The 19,599-nt window shown below is 52.6% G+C and overlaps 1 protein-coding gene across 4 annotated transcripts in view; it reads left to right on the plus strand.

Moving 5' to 3' along the window:
- The window catches only part of NUP98 (nucleoporin 98 and 96 precursor), a 41,758-nt gene that overhangs the window by 11,759 nt on the left and 10,400 nt on the right, over positions 1-19,599 (plus strand). For all 4 annotated transcript variants that reach the window (XM_061990118.1, XM_061990110.1, XM_061990126.1 and 1 more), the window contains 13 exons: positions 394-481; positions 1,807-1,899; positions 2,278-2,418; positions 4,704-4,837; positions 5,925-6,112; positions 7,300-7,416; positions 7,976-8,280; positions 9,556-9,669; positions 10,773-10,911; positions 11,129-11,306; positions 12,088-12,252; positions 17,904-18,080; positions 18,808-18,961. In XM_061990118.1, coding sequence (XP_061846102.1) covers positions 394-481; positions 1,807-1,899; positions 2,278-2,418; positions 4,704-4,837; positions 5,925-6,112; positions 7,300-7,416; positions 7,976-8,280; positions 9,556-9,669; positions 10,773-10,911; positions 11,129-11,306; positions 12,088-12,252; positions 17,904-18,080; positions 18,808-18,961 — 1,993 coding nt within the window. The remainder of the gene's footprint in view (positions 1-393; positions 482-1,806; positions 1,900-2,277; positions 2,419-4,703; positions 4,838-5,924; positions 6,113-7,299; positions 7,417-7,975; positions 8,281-9,555; positions 9,670-10,772; positions 10,912-11,128; positions 11,307-12,087; positions 12,253-17,903; positions 18,081-18,807; positions 18,962-19,599) is intronic.

Genomic DNA, 19,599 nt, shown 5'->3' on the forward strand with positions numbered 1-19,599 from the left:
GGAATGTCTGGAGTGATAAAAGATGGCCAAGAGAGCCCGAGCTCTGTGCTGGGTGCCTCAGCCTAGCGTGGGAAACACGCATTCAGCTGTGATGCTGACCTAACAAAGTGAACCTGGTGCTTGATAATCAGTCCTTTTGGTTGTGGAGGAGTGAAAAGAATCACAGAGTCCTTGAGGTTGAGTGCAGCCATGCCCTGTTTCATGAAGGTGCTTGTACTAGTGCATGTGGCTTGCGAATAACACGGCCCTGTTGGGAGTCTGGGTTGTGCGGGCTGAGTTGTGCTTGGCATTCCTTCTGCTTTCCTCCCTGCTGTCAGACACAAAGGGTTTGCTGACAAACAGTTGTAGCATCAGTCCTTCAAGCTCCCACATCGTTGCTTTCTTTCCTTTCAGACCCTGTTTGGTAACAAACCTGCTGGATTTGGAACCACCACGACCAGTGCTCCCTCGTTTGGGACAACCACCGGCGGCGGGCTCTTTGGTAACACACCGAGTTCACTTTAGCACCCAACACAAACACTTCCAGTTTGGGTACAGGTGCAAAAACCTGGGGTTTTAATCACTTAAAACTATTCTGCATGTACCACACAGCTGGGTGTTGCAGGCTAAGTGGATATGGGTATTGTGAGTCAGGTAAGCTGTGCTTCTGATGCACGTTGCTGCAGGGAAATACCTCGAGTGCTGTTTAATGCTTCTCCTCTTGGTGTCATTCCCTGACTCAGAGGGTGGACTGTTAAGTACCACTGTGTTGTTGAGTGCTTAAGAGGAGGTGGAACCTGAAGTTGCAAACTACTGAGATCAGAGTCGAGGAAGCAGAGGTTTGGGGAGGGCTGTCAGACTGTGCTTGCAAGGGAAGGATGGAGGAAACAGGATAAAACCAGTGAGCAGCAGGGTGAGGGAGGGGATTGTCCCCACTCTGCAGCTCTCCCTCCCTGCCACCCTGCCAGAACACAGGGCACTGTCAAGCTCTCAGCCTGCCAGGGCAGCACCTTGGCAGATAGTTTCACTGTGGTGACCAGCCCTGGGCAAAGGGTTCTCACTCCATTTGTGAGAAGTCTCTTCCACCACATCCCTTGTTCTGCTCTTCTCCAAGATGTTCATAACCCTGTTAGTTGGTGTGATGGTGCTGTTTGGTGGTGGAAGTGCAGGTTGCAGTGTGTGTCAGTGATTCGCCTGTTGCTTGCAGTGGTGCAGTTTGTAGGGAATGTGGAGTTTGGCTCCAGGGTGTTTCTGATGTTGACCCATCAGTTTTCTAGTCTAATTCTGTCCTTGCACACTAAGCAGCCATAGGATGGGCTCAGAGTGTTCACTTAAAGAACCAGTCTGTCTAATGTTAGATTTGGATTGTTCTTGGTTACAATTAGAGATGTGTCTGTGACCTGTTTGCTTGTCTGGCTCTGAGTTGTTGCCTCCTTTGGCAGTAGGAATCAGAGAGGTACACGTGTGGTTTGAACAGTGTGAAATGGGATTTGTTCCTCCCAGGCAGCTGAAGAAACTTCATACATTTAATTCTTGCCAGACAGAGCATCATCACATCCCTTCTGGCTCTCTGCAAGACTTTGGTGTTTGTAACAGCAAAGCTTCAGAAGGCAAACCAGCCTCTTTCTGCACTCATGTTTGCAGCATGATGTTCATAACTCAGATGCAGTTTTTCACCATGGAACTCCCTTCTTGGGAGTCTGCCTTGCACTGTTGCAAACAGGCTGACCTGGGGCTGTCTTTGGGCTGCTGATGCTTATGGATTTCCATATGTGGGTTTAGTTTCCTCTCCAAGTGTCAGACTAACAGCTGGTTCTGTTCTTGAAGGTTTTGGTGCCAACACTGCTGGAAACAGTTTGTTTGGAAATAAACCTGCCACTGGGACTCTGGGAACTGGACTTGGAACAGGGTTTGGAACAGGTAAATGGTTCAGCAGCTTCTTTCATGTCAACCTAAGAACAGTCCTTAAACTTATTGCCCTTGATATTGCCAACTGATGTAGCAAAGGCTGTAGGTGCTTTAACCTGAAGCCATGAATCTCAGTCTCAAATGGGAACCAAGGAGAGCTTGCTGACACGGTGCTAAGTAACCTTTCAGATACTCTGGGCAGTAGTGGTGGCTCCTGGCTCAGCAAACTGGTGGCATCCACTGTGTTCAAAGCCTCTGGTCTGTGTCTGTAGCTTTCATGGGTATGCTGAATGCTTCTTGCAGTTTGCCAGAGAATTGGTTCTTGGTTGTGGGATAAATTGGCTTAAATTTCTCCCAGTCTTGTAGTAAATGAGTCATTTCATGCCACAGCTCTTGGGGCAGGACAGACATCTTTATTTGGAAACACCCAGCCTAAACTTGGTGGAACCCTGGGAACAGGAGCATTTGGAGCACCAGGGTTCAGCACTTCAACAGCTACACTGGGCTTTGGAGCCCCTCAGCCTGCTGTGGGTAAGTGTGCATTAACCAGAGCTTAATTGCTGCTGCTTCCCTTGCTTGTGCTTGGGTGTAGGAGCACATCCCACCCAAATGCTTTGGAGGGGGGAAAATGTATGAGCATCTGTTTGAGGTTTAAGTGGCAGTGGAAACCATGTTGATGACAGGTTTGGGTGCTGATTAACACCAATGCTTTATGGTTTAAAGTAATTTAAAGTTGCTTAACATTACTGAGAGTTGCAGCTGTTCAGAGCTTTGACTTCAAGGTTACTGCTTCCCATCAGTGGGTTTGGGGCAGCACCAGCAGGTGCTTACAGGAAAACAGGAGAGGGAAATGTAACTTCAGCATTTGCAGGGAGGAAGAGCTAAAGGGACTTAATTAGTGAGTGTGCTGTGCCCTGGGTGAAATCATCAGTAGAGTGAGGCACTTGTTGCTGTGGCTGCCCCTTCCAGCAGCAGGGCTGAGGTGGCACAGGACTGATGCTCCAGCCCCCTGAGGCTGTGATTTCAGGCCAATTCCTTTAAACCCCAGGCAGAGGAGTGACACTTCACATGGCACATCACACTCAGGGGGAAGAGGGGCCCAAGAAAGCTGGCTGATGTTCAGGGATCACCCCCAAGCTCAGGGGAGCTCCATCCCCTTGAGCAGGAAGGGAGTCAGACAGGGTAGAGGATCTGTGTGGATGAGCAAGGAGCTCCCAGTAAAGCTCAAGCACAAAAAGGAAGCCTGCAGGAGGTGGAGGCAGGGGCAGGTGATCTGGGAAGAACAGATCTGTTTGAGCATGCAGGAACAGGAGCTGAATCTGGACAGGGGTGTCAGAGGCAAGGGAAGCTTCTGTAAGTGTGGGTGACAAAAGGAAGAGGAGGGGTGGCTGAGGGTCGTGCTGCCACCCAGATGGACCCTGATGGACTGGAGGAATGGGCTGGGAGGAGCCTCATGAACAAGGAATGCATAGTCCTGCCCCTGGGGAGGAACAGGCCCTTGGCAGCAGCACAGGCTGGGGTCAGCTGGCTGGAAAGCAGCTTGGCACAGAAGGTGCTGCTGGGCACCAACTGCCCACGAGCAGAGGTGGCCAAGGGCACCCTGGGCTGCTTCAGGCCCAGGGAGGGATCCTCAGCCTGGAGAGGAGATGGCTCAGGGGGATCTCAGCCATGGCCACTGAGAGCTGCAGGGAGGGTGCCCAGAGGACAGAGCCAGGCTCCCCAGTGGTGCCCAGTGCTGGAGCAGAGGCCAGAGGCTCACACTGCAGCACAGCAAAGCCCCTCTCAACAGCAGGACACACTTTTCCCTCTCAGGGTGACTGAGCACTGGCACAGTGCTTGAGCAGGGACCCAGGCAAAGGGCCACCTACAGCAGTGCCCCCAGCCTCACTGTCCTGTGTCCTGGGAACACCCCTCAGGGTTATTTCCTGTGCCAGTTATGACCCAGAGCACGTGGGTGAGGGGAGCTGTGTTCTTGTCATGGTGCAATACTCTCCTGTCAGTGTGGTAAGAGTCAGATTTGATGCACTTCTGTGTGTTGTTACATTTCCTGTGCTGGGCCCTTCCTGATGTGACTTCAGATGGTGCAAGTGTTCACTCAAGCAGGCACAGGCTGCAGCAGGGCAGTGTGGGGAGGGCTCACTGGTACAGTCTGCTCTGTTCAACCAGCTCTTCATCTGGGAAGAGCCACTTGTCTCAACTCTCCCCTTCCCTTCCTTGCAGCCTGACAGTGAGCTGCTGTTTCTCAGGGCTTCTCTGCTTCTTTGGGAATGCACAGCTTCAGTCACCTTCAGTCTGCTTGGCTTGGAATGAGTGAAGCTGCTTTATGTTGCTCAGCACCTCTTAGTGTGACCACTTAGAGTGTTTTAATGGGAGTTAAAATGAGATACTAGGAGACAGAGCCAAAACTAAATGGCCATTGGTGCAGGCAGGACTCAGCTGTCAGTTTGATTGCTGTAGCTGGAATGGCAAAGCTTTGCATGACAGGTATTCTTCCTTAAAAGATGTTTCTGAAGTCAAATGGTATCAGTTCAAGGTCTAGGCAGGCCAGGCTCACTTTCCTGATGTGGAGCTCTCTGTGCCCTCGGTTTTTCACCCATAAAAGCTTCCTGAGGGCAGCTGCAAATTCTAACAGAGGTTAAGAAGGTGATTTCTTTCAGAGTGCTGCAGAAATAAGTGGCTGAAGAGCAGGGGAAAGGAATGCTGGTGTCAGATAGGAACTGGAGTTGCTGTGGGGAGGGCCTCTGCTGGGAAGGGTGTCTGCTCTGCTTTGCTTCTGTCAGTAAAACTGCTAAAGCTGAGTGTTCCTTTGTTGGCAGCACTGACAGACCCAAATGCATCAGCTGCCCAGCAAGCTGTCCTCCAGCAGCACCTCAACAGCTTGACTTACTCACCCTTTGGAGATTCTCCCCTCTTCAGAAACCCCATGTCAGACCCAAAGAAGAAAGAAGAGGTAAGTGCACATAAAAATGGGACTCCCCTTCTGGGTAAGGTCTGAAATGCTTTCAGTTGATGCTTCCTGCCCAGTGTCTTCACAGAAGTGTGCAGTGAGCAGAAGGAGTTGCCATCTGTGTGCTCACACTGCTGTTGTGGCTTTTGGTTCTGTCCAGGACACAAGTGCCTGTACTGTGTCTTTGTTCTGAATGCATCAGAGCCTTGGCTTTTGCTCCCTGCTGGTAGGGGACAGTAAAGGTGGGAACTGCTTGTGCTTGGAGTATTTGCAGTGCTTAGGTAGAGTTTTGCTTGTGACACCTTAGGATGGTCTCTGACAAACCATACCCTGGGGATTTGTTTCCAGAGACACCAAAACACGTACTTCCCAGGCTGTTTAAGTGTTGGAGAGGTTTAAATGGCTGCTGCCCCTGGGCAGATGTAGAAGATAGAGATTGCTCCTGCCCAGCTGCTGGAGCCCAGCACTGTATGCCCAGAGACACAGGGACTCTCCTTCCCAAGCTGATGGTCCTGCCTGCTGCTTTCTCCTTTGCTGGGGTGATCAGTTGTGAGGCTGAGTGTGTGTCCCAGCCACCCAGAGTGCACTGTCCCAGCTGGCTGTGTGGCCATGGACAAGGCATTGTGAGGTTTGGGCAGGGTGCAGGTGCTCTGCCTGTCCCTTGCTGCCAGCATGAGCCTGTGAGCTGGTTCCACTGGCTGTTGCTAAGACTGTCCCTCATCCTTGTGTCCTCCAGGAGCTACACCTGGGCCACACTGGTCTGATCTGGGGCTGGAGCAGACTCTCACCTGCCCCAAGCACCACAGGCATGGGGGAGGCACCCACAGCCCTGGTTGCTGTACCCAGATTCACTCAGCCAGGATGGAAGGTGCAGGTTGTCCTCTCCAGAGCTGTGCCTGTAGGTTCTTAGAGGCCCATCCATGAGTGGCTGGAGAGTGGTTTCCCTTCCTGTCAGGCAGCTTTATGTTGGTTTTTCTCCTCCCCCTGTGCTTAGGGCTTTGCATTTGAAAGGGTGAGTGGATTGCTCTGGCAGGCACTCCACAAACCAGAAGTGCTATGAAAACTCCAACTGTGTATTTCTCTGTTTCAGAGGCTGAAACCAACCAACCCAGCAGCTCAGAAAGCCTTGACAACACCCACCCACTACAAACTGACTCCTCGCCCAGCAACCAGAGTGCGCCCCAAGGCTTTGCAGTCGGCTGGCTCTGCTAAATCCCACCTCTTTGATGGCCTGGAGGATGATGAGCCCTCCCTGTCCAACGGTGCCTTCATGCCAAAGTTAGTGCTGCTGTGGTGGCTGTTGGAGGAGGGAGGTGGTGCAGGGGTGTTGTGGTCAGAGGAAGGGCAGTGAGACTGGTGAGCTGGTTCCTGTGTGGATGGCACTGACAGCTCTGTGGAAACTTGGAGCAGAAACGTTTTCATCCTTTAGGAGATGAAAATGGCAGTTTAAAGGTTTGGCTTTCACAGCTTGAACTGTCTAAAAAGGGTTTGAAGTGTTTAAACTGTTAAAGCTGTGCAATGATGCCATCCCTTGACTGGAGCAAAACTTCTCCAAAGTCACTTAGGGGTATCCCAGAGGAAGCTGGTGCAGGGTAACCCTTCTGCTCCTGGAGCAGCTGTCACTGGCTTTGCTGGTGCACCCCCTGGGAAGGGACATTTCTGATGTTTCCATAGCCAAGCACTGGTTCTGTTTCAGACACTGGGGTGCTTCTGTGAGGAAAGAGGAAGGCTGGTGTGGATCTGCCCTCCTGAAGCTTTGGGCTTCAGGCTTCAAGAGCACCGGGGCAGCTGAGTTGAAAAGGGGTTTGGAGACATCTGGCTTTTAGTTAAAAACAGCACCAGAAGACCCCTTTGGAGGAAGATTCCTCAGTCACTGGAAGCACTTCTAGGCATAGGCTTGTAGGAGACCTCTTCAGCTTCTGGGAGCTTGGCTTGTGTTTGAGCCTGAATCACTTTTGCTTCCAAGGAGAGAGCAGAGTATGGAGTTACTCAGTGTTTTGTGGGAAAACACCAAATGAACAGGAGATGAGGCCAATACTTGGGCTCCTTTGTAGTTAGCAGAGGTGTGCAGTGATGCTCAGGTGACAGGCAGGGAGCCCTGGCTTGGCTGCTCCTGGAGTCACCCACTAGTAAAGAGCCACCTGCATCTGTGGGCTGGGCTTTTCTCTGCAGGCTTCTGAGCTGCTGCTGGAGAAGTGCTTTTTGGTCAAATAGATAACACTGTGGGCTGCAGAACTCGGGTTTTGGAAGCTTTTATTGACTTCTTCATAAAACAAAGCCTTGAAAGAACTCCAAAAGGGGTTTTAGTGTGTCAGCTACTGCCCAGCTCGTCCAGGGGAATGTGAGAGCAGGGGCTTGTACAGCTGGTTCCTGGCTCCTGAAGTGTGTGGCTTAAGCATGACATCTAGCTTTATGCAGTGGAGAGATCCAAAGGTCTCTTTGGTTTTGCTGTTTGTGTTTTGTAGGAAGAGCATCAAGAAGTTGGTTTTGAAGAATCTCAACAGCAGCAGCCTGTTCTCTCCTGACAGCCGTGACGCTGAGGACCTGGCCTCTCCCTCCGAGTACCCAGAGAACGGAGACAGGTGTGTTGATTCCTCACCCACAAACCATGGAGAGCTGTGGTTATGAGACACTGACTGGCTCTGCCTGGCTCCTCCTAAGAGATTCTGACTAGAAGAGGTGGTTATTTGGGGGGATGTCATCTCAGCTGTTTGGTGGAGGCAGCGAGGTTCATTTCCTCCTGAGCTAACCCAGAGTTCTTCCTGTGTGGTCTCAAGCTGATTCATCCCAGCTGAAATGAGGAGTCAGAGAAATGGCTTCTTCCCTGGATGTGTCTCTTCACTCCCTGTTGTGAGAAACTACACTGGAACACAAAGGGTTCCATTTTAAACAGAAGGAAAAACTCTTTCCCTGTAGAGGGGAGGGAGCCCTGGCCCAGGCTGCCCAGGGAGGGTGTGGAGGCTCCTTCTCAGGAGGTTCCCAACCCCAGCTGGACACATTCCTGTGCCTCCTGAGCCAGGGGCAGCTGCTGGAGCAGGGGCTGGGGCTGCAGCAGCTGTAAAGATCCCTTCCAGCCCTCACCATTCTGTGATTCTGTGATCCCAGCCCCTTAGAACTAAACAGTTCAACTGGTCTCTCCAGGTTCTTTCTGTCAGTGCCTCCCGATGAAAACCACAGACCAGACGGCGAGCGAGAGGAGGAGGAGGATCACCACGAGGTGACCAAGTTCTACACCAACCCCATCTCCAAGCCCATCCCCCAGAGCCCAGAGAGCACGCTGCAGAAGCAGCAGAGCAGCGTGGATGACACCATCGTGGCGCTGAACATGCGGGCGGCCCTGCGCAACGGGCTGGAGGGCGGCAGCGAGGACGCCTCCTTCCACGACGACTCCCTGCAGGATGAGCGTGAAGAGGAGCCCGAAGCTGAGCACCAGCTGCACCCTGCAGGTAAGGCTGGGGCTGGGCACTGGGTGGCTCCTGGCAGCACCTCATGCACCCTTCATTAAAGGTCTCTCTTGCTGTTGAGCTGTTTCCTTTCCCTCTTCTGCTCCACACACGGCTCATGCTTTGCAGTCTCTGGTGCACAGACTTTACCTGCTGAGTCAGTGAGCAGTGAAATGCCATCACCTGATTTTGTACCAGATGGAGGCAGTGAGATGTGTGGGAGGAGGGAGGAGGAGCCCTCAATCTGTGATTGCTGTGCAGCAGTACACAGCTGACTGTCCTGCAGCAGCAGGATCCTGTTAGCAGTGAATGCTTCCTTCTTACCAACAGGCAAACTGGGTGGGAGAGTTTGCCAGGGAAGGGGTGATGGGCTGAACCTGGAATACAAACAGTTCCATTGAAACATAAGGAGAAGCTATTTCCCTGTGAGGGGAGGGAGCCCTGGCCCAGGCTGCCCAGGGAGGGTGTGGAGACTCCTTCCTTGGAGCTCTTCAGGACCCCCCTGGACACGTTCCTGTGTGACCTGATCTAGGTGGGAGCTGCTTGAACAGGGGGTTGGGCTGGATGAGCTCTGCAGGTCCCTTCCAACACCCACCACTGTAGTTCTGTGCAAGGACTGGACTGTGACTCCACAGACTCATTGTGTGTGTTTTCAGTACTCATAGCTCTGCCTTAGGGCTTAGTACAACTCCATGTGATGAGTGGCCTTCAATACCTTTCTAGCTAAGCCCCTGTAGCTGGTGAAGTGGGGGGTGAGTGTTGGTGAGTTTAAGCTTAGAAGTGATCTGGAGAACACAAAGAGCAACAGACTTGCTCACACTTTCAGGTAAAGTGGCATCTAATGACCCCAGCAGGGGATGGGTGGAAAAGAAGCATCTTCAGAAGCCCTAATGGCAGGAAGTTAAAGGTTGAAAAGCTTCTGTGGATTTTAAAGGCCACTGGACAGATGAATAGATGAGAAAGTATTGGAGGCTGTTACATGTCAAAGGTTCCACGGTGCTAAAGCTGGGAGTGTTCCTGGCAAGTGTTGCTGTCTGTGTTTGCATTTGTGCTTTCAGCTCCACATCTGCCACTGATCCCTGATGGTGGCAGGTTGTTAGGCTGGAAGAGCCCCCTGTGAGGGCTGTGGCAATAGGCATTTTGATTTCTGTGCTTCTGTGGCTCTCAGCTCGCTTCGGGACCCGCGTTGGTCAGGGTTGCAAAAGAAAAGGAACAAGACTGTGGAGTGTTCCAAGTCAGGAGCTTACTGCCCAGTTCTCAATGACTTTGCTGTTGCAGGAATTGTTCTCACAAGAGCTGGCTATTACACCATCCCATCCATGGAGGAGCTGGCCAAGCTCACCAACGACAGGGGCGAATGTCTCGTGACGGGCTTCACCATCGGGCGCAAAGGTGAGCTCGGGGTGCTCCCAGGGATGGTGCCCTCTGTCACTGAGCACTGTCTTGCCTTAGAGTCATAGAGCTGCTTTGGCTGGAAGAGAACTTGAAGCTCATGGAGTGCAGCCTCTGTCCCAGCCCCATCACCCACCAGCCCATTGCCCTCAGTGCAACACCCACCCAGCTCTGAAACCCCTCCAGGGTCGGTGACTGCAGCAGCTCCCTGGGCAGCCCCATCCAATGCCTGACAGCCCTGGCAGCAAAGCAATTCCTCCTCACATCCAGCCTGAACCTCCCCTGGGGCAACTTGAGGCTGGTTCCTCTTGTTCTGTTGCTTGTCACTAGGGGAACAGACCCACCCCCACCTGGCTGCAGCTGCCTTTCAGGTAGTTGTAGAGAGTGAGAAGGTCTCCCCTGAGCCTTCTTTTCTCCAGGCTCAACAGCCCCAGATCTCTCAGCCCTTCCTCAGCTGAGACATGCTCCAGATCCTTTCCCAGCTTAGCAGCCCCTCTGGGTCCTCTGCAGCACCTCAGAGTCCTTGTAGAGAGGGGCCCAGAGCTGGACACAGTGCTGGAGGTGCAGCCTCACCCAAGCCGAGTCCAGGCAGCTGGCATCCAAGCCCTCTGACCTTCCACACTGGCAGCACTCACAGCCTGTGTTATGGGGTGACTGGAGGAGCTTGAACATGAGAGGAACCAAAGCACCTGCAGCTTTTAAAGCACTTGCTGCCCTTAGTGTGTAAAACCCAGCCTTCCTGGACCATTTGTCCTTGCTTCCACCTGAGTTGCTGCCTGCTCACTGTGAGCTGACTGAGCACCAGGGAACAGCCTGCAGCCCCAGCTGGATTCTTGGCTGCTTTTGTTTTCAAGAAACCCCATGAAGTGAAAGCTGAGGGGACACCTGGCATTTGTGTTGGCCATAGGAGTAGCCAAGTGATAAGAAAAAGCTTCAACAGAAGGCTTTCTGTGCCAAAGAATTGGCTGTGAAGAGCTTGTTGGTGTCTCTTCAGTGTTTTCCCCCTTGGTTCTGGAGACAAGAGCAGAGCTGGGGGTGAGGTGGGGACAGGAGGAGTAGAGAGAGGCTTTTCATGGACAGGTGGTGATGGTTTTGTTCTGCAGGTTATGGATCCATTTACTTTGAAGGAGAAGTGAACCTGACAAACTTAAACCTGGACGACATCGTCCACATCCGGAGGAAGGAAGTCATTGTTTACCCCGATGATGAGAAGAAGCCACCCACTGGGGAAGGTTTAAATAGGTAATTTCTCAACACCCAGTGGCTGGGGAGGGTTTGTTGTGGTAGTGCCAGTCTGCTGTGCCTGCAGGGCACTCCTGAGCAAGCCCAGCTGTGTGTGGATGGCAGCTCTGTACAGCTGCTGGCTATTTGCTCCTGAGCCTGAAACGGGGTTGAAGTGCTGCTTTGGGCTCACCTGTTCCATTCCTCAGGGTCTCTTACCCTTCTGTGTCTGTAACAGACGAGCTGAAGTTACCTTGGATGGCGTCTGGCCCACAGATAAAACGTCTCGTTGCCTGATCAAGAGCCCCGAGCGCCTGGCAGAGATGAATTACGAGGGGCGGCTGGAGGCCGTGTCGCGCAAGCAGGGCGCGCGCTTCAAGGAGTATCGACCCGAGACTGGCTCCTGGGTCTTCAAGGTAACAGCTCTGCTTCCAGAGGGACCCACAGGAGCCCTGGGAGTGCTCTGCTGGTACAGTCTTCTGATAACTTACTTTAGGAGCTTTGCTGAGCTGCTGTCAACTGTCTCGAGTCATAGAATCAACAGTTGGAGAAGCCCCTGGAGCTGCTGGAGCCCAGCCCTGAGCTCACCCTGCCACAGTCAGCACTGAGCCACAGCCCTCAGCACCTCAGCCCCAGGGCTTTGGGATCCCTCCAGGGCTGGGCACTGCCCCAGCTCCCTGGGCAGCCTGGCACAGGGCTGACACCCCTCTCAGGGAAACAGTTCTGCCTCAGCTCCAGCCTCAACCTCCCCTGGGGCAACTCCAGCCCTTTTCCTCTTGCCCTGTCATTCATTAGTGGGGAGAAGAGACTTTGACCCACAGGCTCCTGTGAGGGAGTGTCAGAGAGTGCTGCTGTGTCCCCTCAGGCTCCTCGTCTCCAGGCTCAACACCCCCATTCCCTCAGCCCCTCCCCAGCCCCTTGTGCTCCAGCCCCTTCCCCAGTTCTACCCAACTCTGGGCACACTCCCAGAGAGCCCTTCAGCTGCAGTGCAAAGTGTCCTCCCCAAACTGGTGAAAACTTCAGGCCAAGCCCTGCACACAGCTACTGTTCCTGGGCTGTGCAAATCTGAACCTGTTGTTGGCATCACAACCACTTTGAGCTGGACAGTTACAGCAGCTTCTTGTTGGGGTCTTCCAGAGCTTGATCCCTGAAACCTCTCTTCCAAGGTGTGACACGTTTGCCTTTCTCCTTACACAGGTGGCACACTTCTCCAAGTATGGCTTGCAAGATTCAGATGAGGAAGAGGAAGAGCATCCTTCAAAAGTGGACACAAAGAAGTTAAAAACTACCCCTGTGCCAGCCCCAGGGCACCTGCCCCCCCAGCAAATGACCCTGAACGGGAAGCCAACGCCTCCAGCTCAGGTAGAAGGACGACAGTGACCAAAAGGGAATCATGAGATGAGATTGGAAGCGTAGCTGGTGCCTGGGGAGGGGTTGTTGGAAGGAGTAGCCTGGAAACTGAAGAGCAAAACCTCACACAGACCTGCCCAGACTCGGCTCTTCTGGCCCCTTGATGAGCATTTGTGTGTTCTTGCTCGTTAAAACACTTGATGTGTCATCCTGAGGGCTGGCAGGGGGGTGGGAAGGCTTTACACACTTGTTTCATCCTGGTCTGGATGGAGTTTGGCACGTTGGCACCTTGTGGAAGAGAGCTTGTTTGTGTGACTGCTGGGTGTGTGCTGTGTGGTTGGAACGGTGCTGCCTGCTGCAGAGTGGTGCTGTGCATTCCTTTGCTCTGGCCATCATGTAGGATACAAGGCTCTCTGCTTTCTGTCTAGGATGCAAGGCTCTCTGCTTTCTGTCTAGGATGCAAGGCTCCCTGCTTTCTGTCTAGGATACAGGGCTCTCTGCTTTCTGTCTAGGATACAGGGCTCTCTGCTTTCTGCCTAGGATACAAGGCTCTCTGCTTTCTGTCTAGGATACAAGACTCTCTGCTTTCTGCCTAGGATACAAGGCTCTCTGCTTTCTGTCTAGGATACAGGGCTCCCTGCTTTCTGTCTAGGATGCAAGGCTCCCTGCTTTCTGTCTAGGATGCAAGGCTCTGCTTTCTGTCTAGGATACAAGGCTCCCTGCTTTCTGTCTAGGATGCAAGGCTCTGCTTTCTGTCTAGGATACAAGACTCTCTGCTTTCTGTCTAGGATACAAGGCTCCCTGCTTTCTGTCTAGGATACAGGGCTCCCTGCTTTCTCTCTAGGATGCAAGGCTCTCTGCTTTCTGTCTAGGATGCAAGGCTCTCTGCTTTCTGTCTAGGATACAAGGCTCTCTGCTTTCTCTCTAGGATGCAAGGCTCTCTGCTTTCTGTCTAGGATGCAAGGCTCTCTGCTTTCTGTCTAGGATACAGGGCTCCCTGCTTTCTGTCTAGGATACAAGGCTCTCTGCTTTCTGTCTAGGATACAGGGCTCCCTGCTTTCTCTCTAGGATGCAAGGCTCCCTGCTTTCTGTCTAGGATACAAGACTCTCTGCTTTCTGCCTAGGATACAAGGCTCTCTGCTTTCTGTCTAGGATACAGGGCTCCCTGTTTTCTGTCTAGGATGCAAGGCTCCCTGTTTTCTGTCTAGGATGCAAGGCTCTGCTTTCTGTCTAGGATACAAGACTCTCTGCTTTCTGTCTAGGATGCAAGGCTCTGCTTTCTGTCTAGGATACAAGACTCTCTGCTTTCTGTCTAGGATACAAGGCTCCCTGCTTTCTGTCTAGGATACAGGGCTCCCTGCTTTCTCTCTAGGATGCAAGGCTCTCTGCTTTCTGTCTAGGATGCAAGGCTCTCTGCTTTCTGTCTAGGATACAAGGCTCTCTGCTTTCTCTCTAGGATGCAAGGCTCTCTGCTTTCTGTCTAGGATGCAAGGCTCTCTGCTTTCTGTCTAGGATACAGGGCTCCCTGCTTTCTGTCTAGGATACAAGGCTCTCTGCTTTCTGTCTAGGATACAGGGCTCCCTGCTTTCTCTCTAGGATGCAAGGCTCCCTGCTTTCTGTCTAGGATACAAGGCTCTCTGCTTTCTGTCTAGGATACAAGGCTCCCTGCTTTCTGTCTAGGATGCAAGGCTCTCTGCTTTCTGTCTAGGATGCAAGGCTCTCTGCTTTCTGTCTAGGATACAAGGCTCTCTGCTTTCTGGTTTAAGAATGAGCTCTATTTTTATTAAAGGTTCCTTTCCTAAGGCTGGTTCTATGATGAGTTTTGAATTGTTGTCTGGCTTGGATGTGCTTCCAAAGCCCTGTGAAACAGCCCTGGTGCTGGGCTGCTGTGTCCCACAGGGAAGGCAGAAGTTGATGCAGGTTACTGCTGACCCCTTAAAGACTGATGTGAATTGAATGTTTTAAAACCTCTCTTTTTGCAAGGCTTTGCAGGTCAGTGCCATTGCAGCTGATGCACTTGGTGTTTGCTGAGTGTCATTAGTGTGGCTATTGTCAGCTAAATGAGGAGCTGCTTCACTGGGGGTGAAAACACAGCCTGTTTGGAAGGCATCCTGGCTTCCATGGGCCAGAGTGTGCTCTTTGTGCCTGCTTTCATGGGAGACATCTGGCAACTACCTCTGGCAGCTTTATGAAGGAGCTTGTCCCTTGTGGGCAAGAAGCCAATGGCAGCCTGGGGGCATGAGCAGAGTGTGGGCAGCAGGGCCAGGGAGGTTGTGCTGCCCCTGTGCTCTGCCCCAGCTGCAGTGGGGAGGCCACATCTGCAGTGCTGTGGCCAGGGCTGGGCTGCCCAGCTGCAGAGACACAGGGAAGTGCTGCAGAGAGGCCAGTGCAGGGCTGCCAAGGTGCTGAGGGGCTGCAACATGTGTGTGAGGAGGAAAGGCTGCAGCCCTGGGGCTGCTCAGCCTGGGGAACAGAAGCCTGAGCTCAGGGGCACCTCAGCAACACTCACAAGCACCTAAAGGCTCCTGCAAGGTGCTGAAAGACTCAGGAGCAAGTGCTTTGGTGCTGAGGGGAGGGAGCCCTGGCCCAGGCTGCCCAGGGAGGGTGTGGAGGCTCCTTCTCAGGAGGTTCCCAACCCCAGCTGGACACGTTCCTGTGCCCCTGAGCCAGGGGCAGCTGCTTGAGCAGGGGGTTGGGCTGGATGAGCTCTGCAGATCCCTTCCAACCCCACCATGCTGTGACTCTGAACCACAAGGCAAATGCAGAGCAGATTGGTTTTCTTTTCCAAGACCGAGTTCTCAGTTGTGCAGGTGTGAAAATAAACCTCTGCCAGTGAGGAGGGTGTGCAGGGGGCTGAGCACAGGGCGTGCAGCACCTGCACAGGAGCTGCTGGGAGATACCTTTCTCTGCCTCAGCAGCCTGCAGCATAAGGTGATCTCTGAGCTGGCAGCTCATGGTTGGTGTGCCAGGGTGCTGCTTGGCATGTGGCCAGTGTTCATGGTGTGCCATTGCATGGGGAAGCAGGGGAGGACAGAGGGTTTCTTTCTCTCTGGAGCCCAGGCATGGCAAAACAGCTCAAGAGGCAGCACTCACATAGCTTACACACTCTTCTGTACTAGGTCTAGTCCTCTCAAAACCAAGAGGTGTCATAGCAATTGCCCTTGTTGGCTTTGGGTCACTCAGTTCCTCTGGACAGGGGTGTGCTCCTAGTGTCAGGAGACACAGCAAATGGCACCTATCACTGCTGTGCAAAAGAACAGCTTTGTTGTGTCTGTGGTAGGAAAACATTCAGTCAGCTGGGAATTGCTTTTCATCTTAGTCTGTGCTGTAGCTGTAACCTCAGCAGAAGCACTGGGCTGGTTCAGCTCTGCCACTGAAGGACCTTATGCAGAACCCTGAGCTCACCTCAGCCATTCACCCACAGCTGCTGGGGGCTGCCAGGATCCCTGTGGGGCCGGATCCTCATCACCCTACAAACAGAGCTGGGAAGAGCACGCTGTGCTCTGAGCATCCCACGCTGCTGTAGCAGCAGCTGAGGTGAGCTGCCACCTCTTCTATGGATTCTAATCCAGAGAATCCCAAAGCAGTGTGCAGCTGCTGTGTCATCCCTCCTCCTGGCTGATTAAAACCTGCTAGTTCATCCTTCTCTCCTGGGTTCCTTTGCTATTTGCATGGATGGACACAGGGCTGTCTCAAGCCTTGCCTTGCATGTCCCACCTCTCTCTTTCCCTTCCTGCTTCTTCCCATGGCTGGGGACCAGAGCTGGTGTGTTACACAGCCAGAAGTGCTGAGGATGTGTGTGATTTATTCAGGCCTGTCCTAGAGATTCAAATGGACCTAGCACAAACTTGTCCAGGTTAATGAACCTCTTTGACTTGCATACAGTTAACTCAGGTTCTCCTTTCTGATCATCTAGTCTAGTTCCCCAAACCTCTGAGAAACACCACAGCATGGCTTGAAAACTCCCCCAACTCCTGGTGTGTCAAGCATCTGAAAGCATTGGTGTTTGGTCTGCAGGAGGCATTGGAGGTGTAGCCTTGGGATTTCTTCCCTCTTTCCCCACCAAGTTGAATATGAATGAGTTTACTAATGTTGCCCAGGGAATGGTTACACCAGGGGCTTGGCTGCATTAAAGCACAATGAAGGGAGCAGTGAAACTTTGTTTTGCCACCACATTTTGACTTGTAGATCTGTTGTGTGTGCTGCTGCAGGCAGCTCACACCCAGCAGCTCCTGCTGCTGCCAGCCTTGCTGTTACACAGCCCCCCTGGGCTAACCTTACCTGCCTCATCTGAGAACCTGCATCACATTTCTTGTCTGAGTCTAATGAGCTAAGCAGCAGCCATTTGAATGTGCTCTTGAGTTCCTCAGCATGATTCCCAGTGCACTGTCTGCCTCTGTTTCCTTGCTCATGTATATGCATCACCCCAGAGCATTGCTTCAGCAGGCTGAGAGGTGTTGCTTTTGGAAACCAAGTAAGCTGTGAGCATGAATCTTTCACAGGCACATCTAAGCAACAGGAGAGGTTAAACTGGAGCAGAACCAGTGCCCTGGAGCTCAGGTGTGGGGTTAGAGCCCATCAGGAACTACCTCAAGGCCTTTCAGCTGATGTGGCACAGGGCAATTGCTCCTGAGCCAGGTGCCTGGGCTGTTGGCTAAACAACACCCACATTCTCCAGGGAAGGGTTTTGCTCTCTCAGATGGTTTCTGGTAGCAGAAGTGGAGGTGGTGGCAGTGGTCAGAGGGGATTCTGCTGACTGCTCTTTGTACTGGCTGATTGTTTTCTGGCCCTGCCTGGAGCGAGTCCGAGCTGCCTTGAGCAGTAGAAGGTGTGCAGAGGTCAGCTCAGCTCATCCCAGAGATGATGAGCCATGGGAATGAATTCTTCCTCCTGCCTTGGGCTGGCAGGAGAGATGGGAAATTGAGCTGCAGCTCAGAAGAGAGCTGCAGCATTCAGCTCCTGAACTGCTGATGTGTGCTGGTGGTAAGTAGAAGATCATTGGAGCAACCTCACGACTCTCCAGTCCAGTGACAGTTGTGTCCTGGCTTAAACTGGAACAACAGGCTTGTTGTGTGTGTTCACACACACATTCTGTGCCACAGCCTGACACCATCTTGAAGGGCCTCTGTCCAGGTCAAACCTGTAGTAAGTTCTCTGTTTGCTGCATGTTTTTGATGTGTGTCACAGATGGGGAGGCAAAGCTGACACTGCAGTGACTCAGCTGGGGATTCGCTGCTTGTACACTGGTGGCTCAGCCACCTGGAAATAGCTGAGCTAGAACTTGGGCACAGGAAGCTTTTGTCTGTGTGACAGTGTTTTGAGGGAGGAGGAGGAAGGCAGGAGGCACAAAACTCTTCTTTCTTTGTTGGCCAAATGACAAGCTGAGGAGAAGTTTCTTAAACTGAAAGGCAAAGCTCGGTGACCTTCAGGAGGACGTGGCTAAGCTGAGGCTTCTCCTGCACTTGGCCTTGCTCTTGTGTGTTACAACTGAAGAAAACAGGAGTGGGTTGTGTCCATATTCACCTCTAAACTTACTGTGGAGCCTTGACCCAGGAAGGGGGCACTGTGCTTCATTTGCAGGCGATTGTTGAGGCTCTCAAGTACCCTCTGTGCAAACAGTTGTGGTGTGTTGCTGTCTGACACAGCCTCTGCCTGTTCCACAGACCCCTGAGGTGGAGCAGCTGGGCAGGGTTGTGGAACTGGACAGTGATATGGCAGACATCACCCAGGAGCCTCCCCAGGAGCCCATTGCAGAGGATCACATGGAACAAGAGCCAGAGGCAGTGCCTGCTTCCACTCACATCGTGTCAAGCCTGGGTATCAACCCCCACGTCCTGCAGGTGAGCAAACTGCACACTCCCCTCTTTGAAAGAGAGGGTTTGGTGACAGCTCTCACTGACCTCTCAGTTGGCCTCCCCAGCTGCACTTAGACCAGCTTGTAACAAACCAGACATCACACCAAGGATTAAAACTCAAGTTAGGCTTCAGTGTTGGAGGCAAACCCTTATAGACACCAAAGCTTAATGCAGAGATGAAAGTCATCTCGAGGCTGGAGTTTAGATTTCCACATCCTGAGGCATGGGCAGTGTGAACTGAGCTGATTCCTGGCCAGGGCTGCCTTGGGCTCAGCTGGTGGAAAACAGGGTACCAGGAGAGCTGGTCTTGACCTGGGGTTTGGTAGAGGGCTGGTGTCTGGGTTTGGTGAAGGGATAGTACCTGGAACCCTTGTGAGCTTCTGCCTCTGGTGTGAATTTGTAAGCAAAAAGTTAGTAGAGTTGTTACTTAAGCTGAGACACAAGTAGCAGAGCTGAGGTGTCCAAAGCCATGGTTGATTTTAGGACTTCACACCCATCCCAGCAAGTGCTGTGACAGTGATTCAACGAGCCCTTGGTGCTCATCAAGGGCCAAGCTTGGCTTTCAGCTCTGAGCTGTGCACCCTCCCTGTCACTTGAGAGCTTTGGGGCATGAGCCTGCTGTCATATGCAACATTTCCTTTGGTTGGAAAGGAGCTGAGCAGAGGAGGGAGCTGCAGCTGTGAGTGCTAATGTACAGCTTTACCTCCTTCAGATCATGAAAGCTTCCTTGCTTGCTGATGAGGACGACCTCGACTTGATCCTGGATCATTATCCTGGGAAGCAGCCTGTAAAAGTGGACACTTCTCAAGAGATCTGCTCCCCAAGGCTCCCCATTGCAAAATCCCAGGGACAGAAAAGACACTCAGGTATTGTAAGAAACTGCATGTTGCATGGAGAAAGAGAGATTGATCCAGGCAGAATCCTGTCAGTGGCTGGAGGTGTGGCAGGGCCCTGGGGTGCTGTGGGGGGTTAGCTCTGGGCAGCAGCCACCCCAGCCTCTCCCTCCTCCACAGAGGGAAACAGGAGCAGAAAACTGGATGAAAAATGAGATGAAACCAGGGAGTTTGTTGTGCTTGTGACAGCAACTGATGAACAGACTTGATTAAAACTGATTAATGGCCAGTTAAAATCGATTTGATTAGTGAGAAATGGAAACAGCCCTTTCCTACCCTGCCTCCCTTCATGGGCTCAGCTTCAGTCCTTCATCCTGGCTCCTGTCCCTCCTGCCTGTTCCAGGGAGGGGGTGAGGACAGGGAATGGAGGGTTGGGATCAGTCTGTGGTGATTCCTCTGTACCACTCTTTCCTTTTCCCCTGCTCCAGCATGAGCCTTCCCTGCAGGGCTGTGGGGAAGATGCCTGCTCTGGGGCTGAAGCACCTCCTTTCCTCCTCTTCCTCTTGACCTGCTGCTCACACTGCTGTTTTCATTCCTCATTTTCTGCCCTTAAGTTCTCCCAGAGGCACCATCAGCTTCTCACATGGCTTCAGAGGTGTCACAGACTCCTC

This window comes from Colius striatus, chromosome 1 (genome assembly GCF_028858725.1).
Source record: "Colius striatus isolate bColStr4 chromosome 1, bColStr4.1.hap1, whole genome shotgun sequence".
Lineage (NCBI taxonomy): Eukaryota > Metazoa > Chordata > Aves > Coliiformes > Coliidae > Colius > Colius striatus.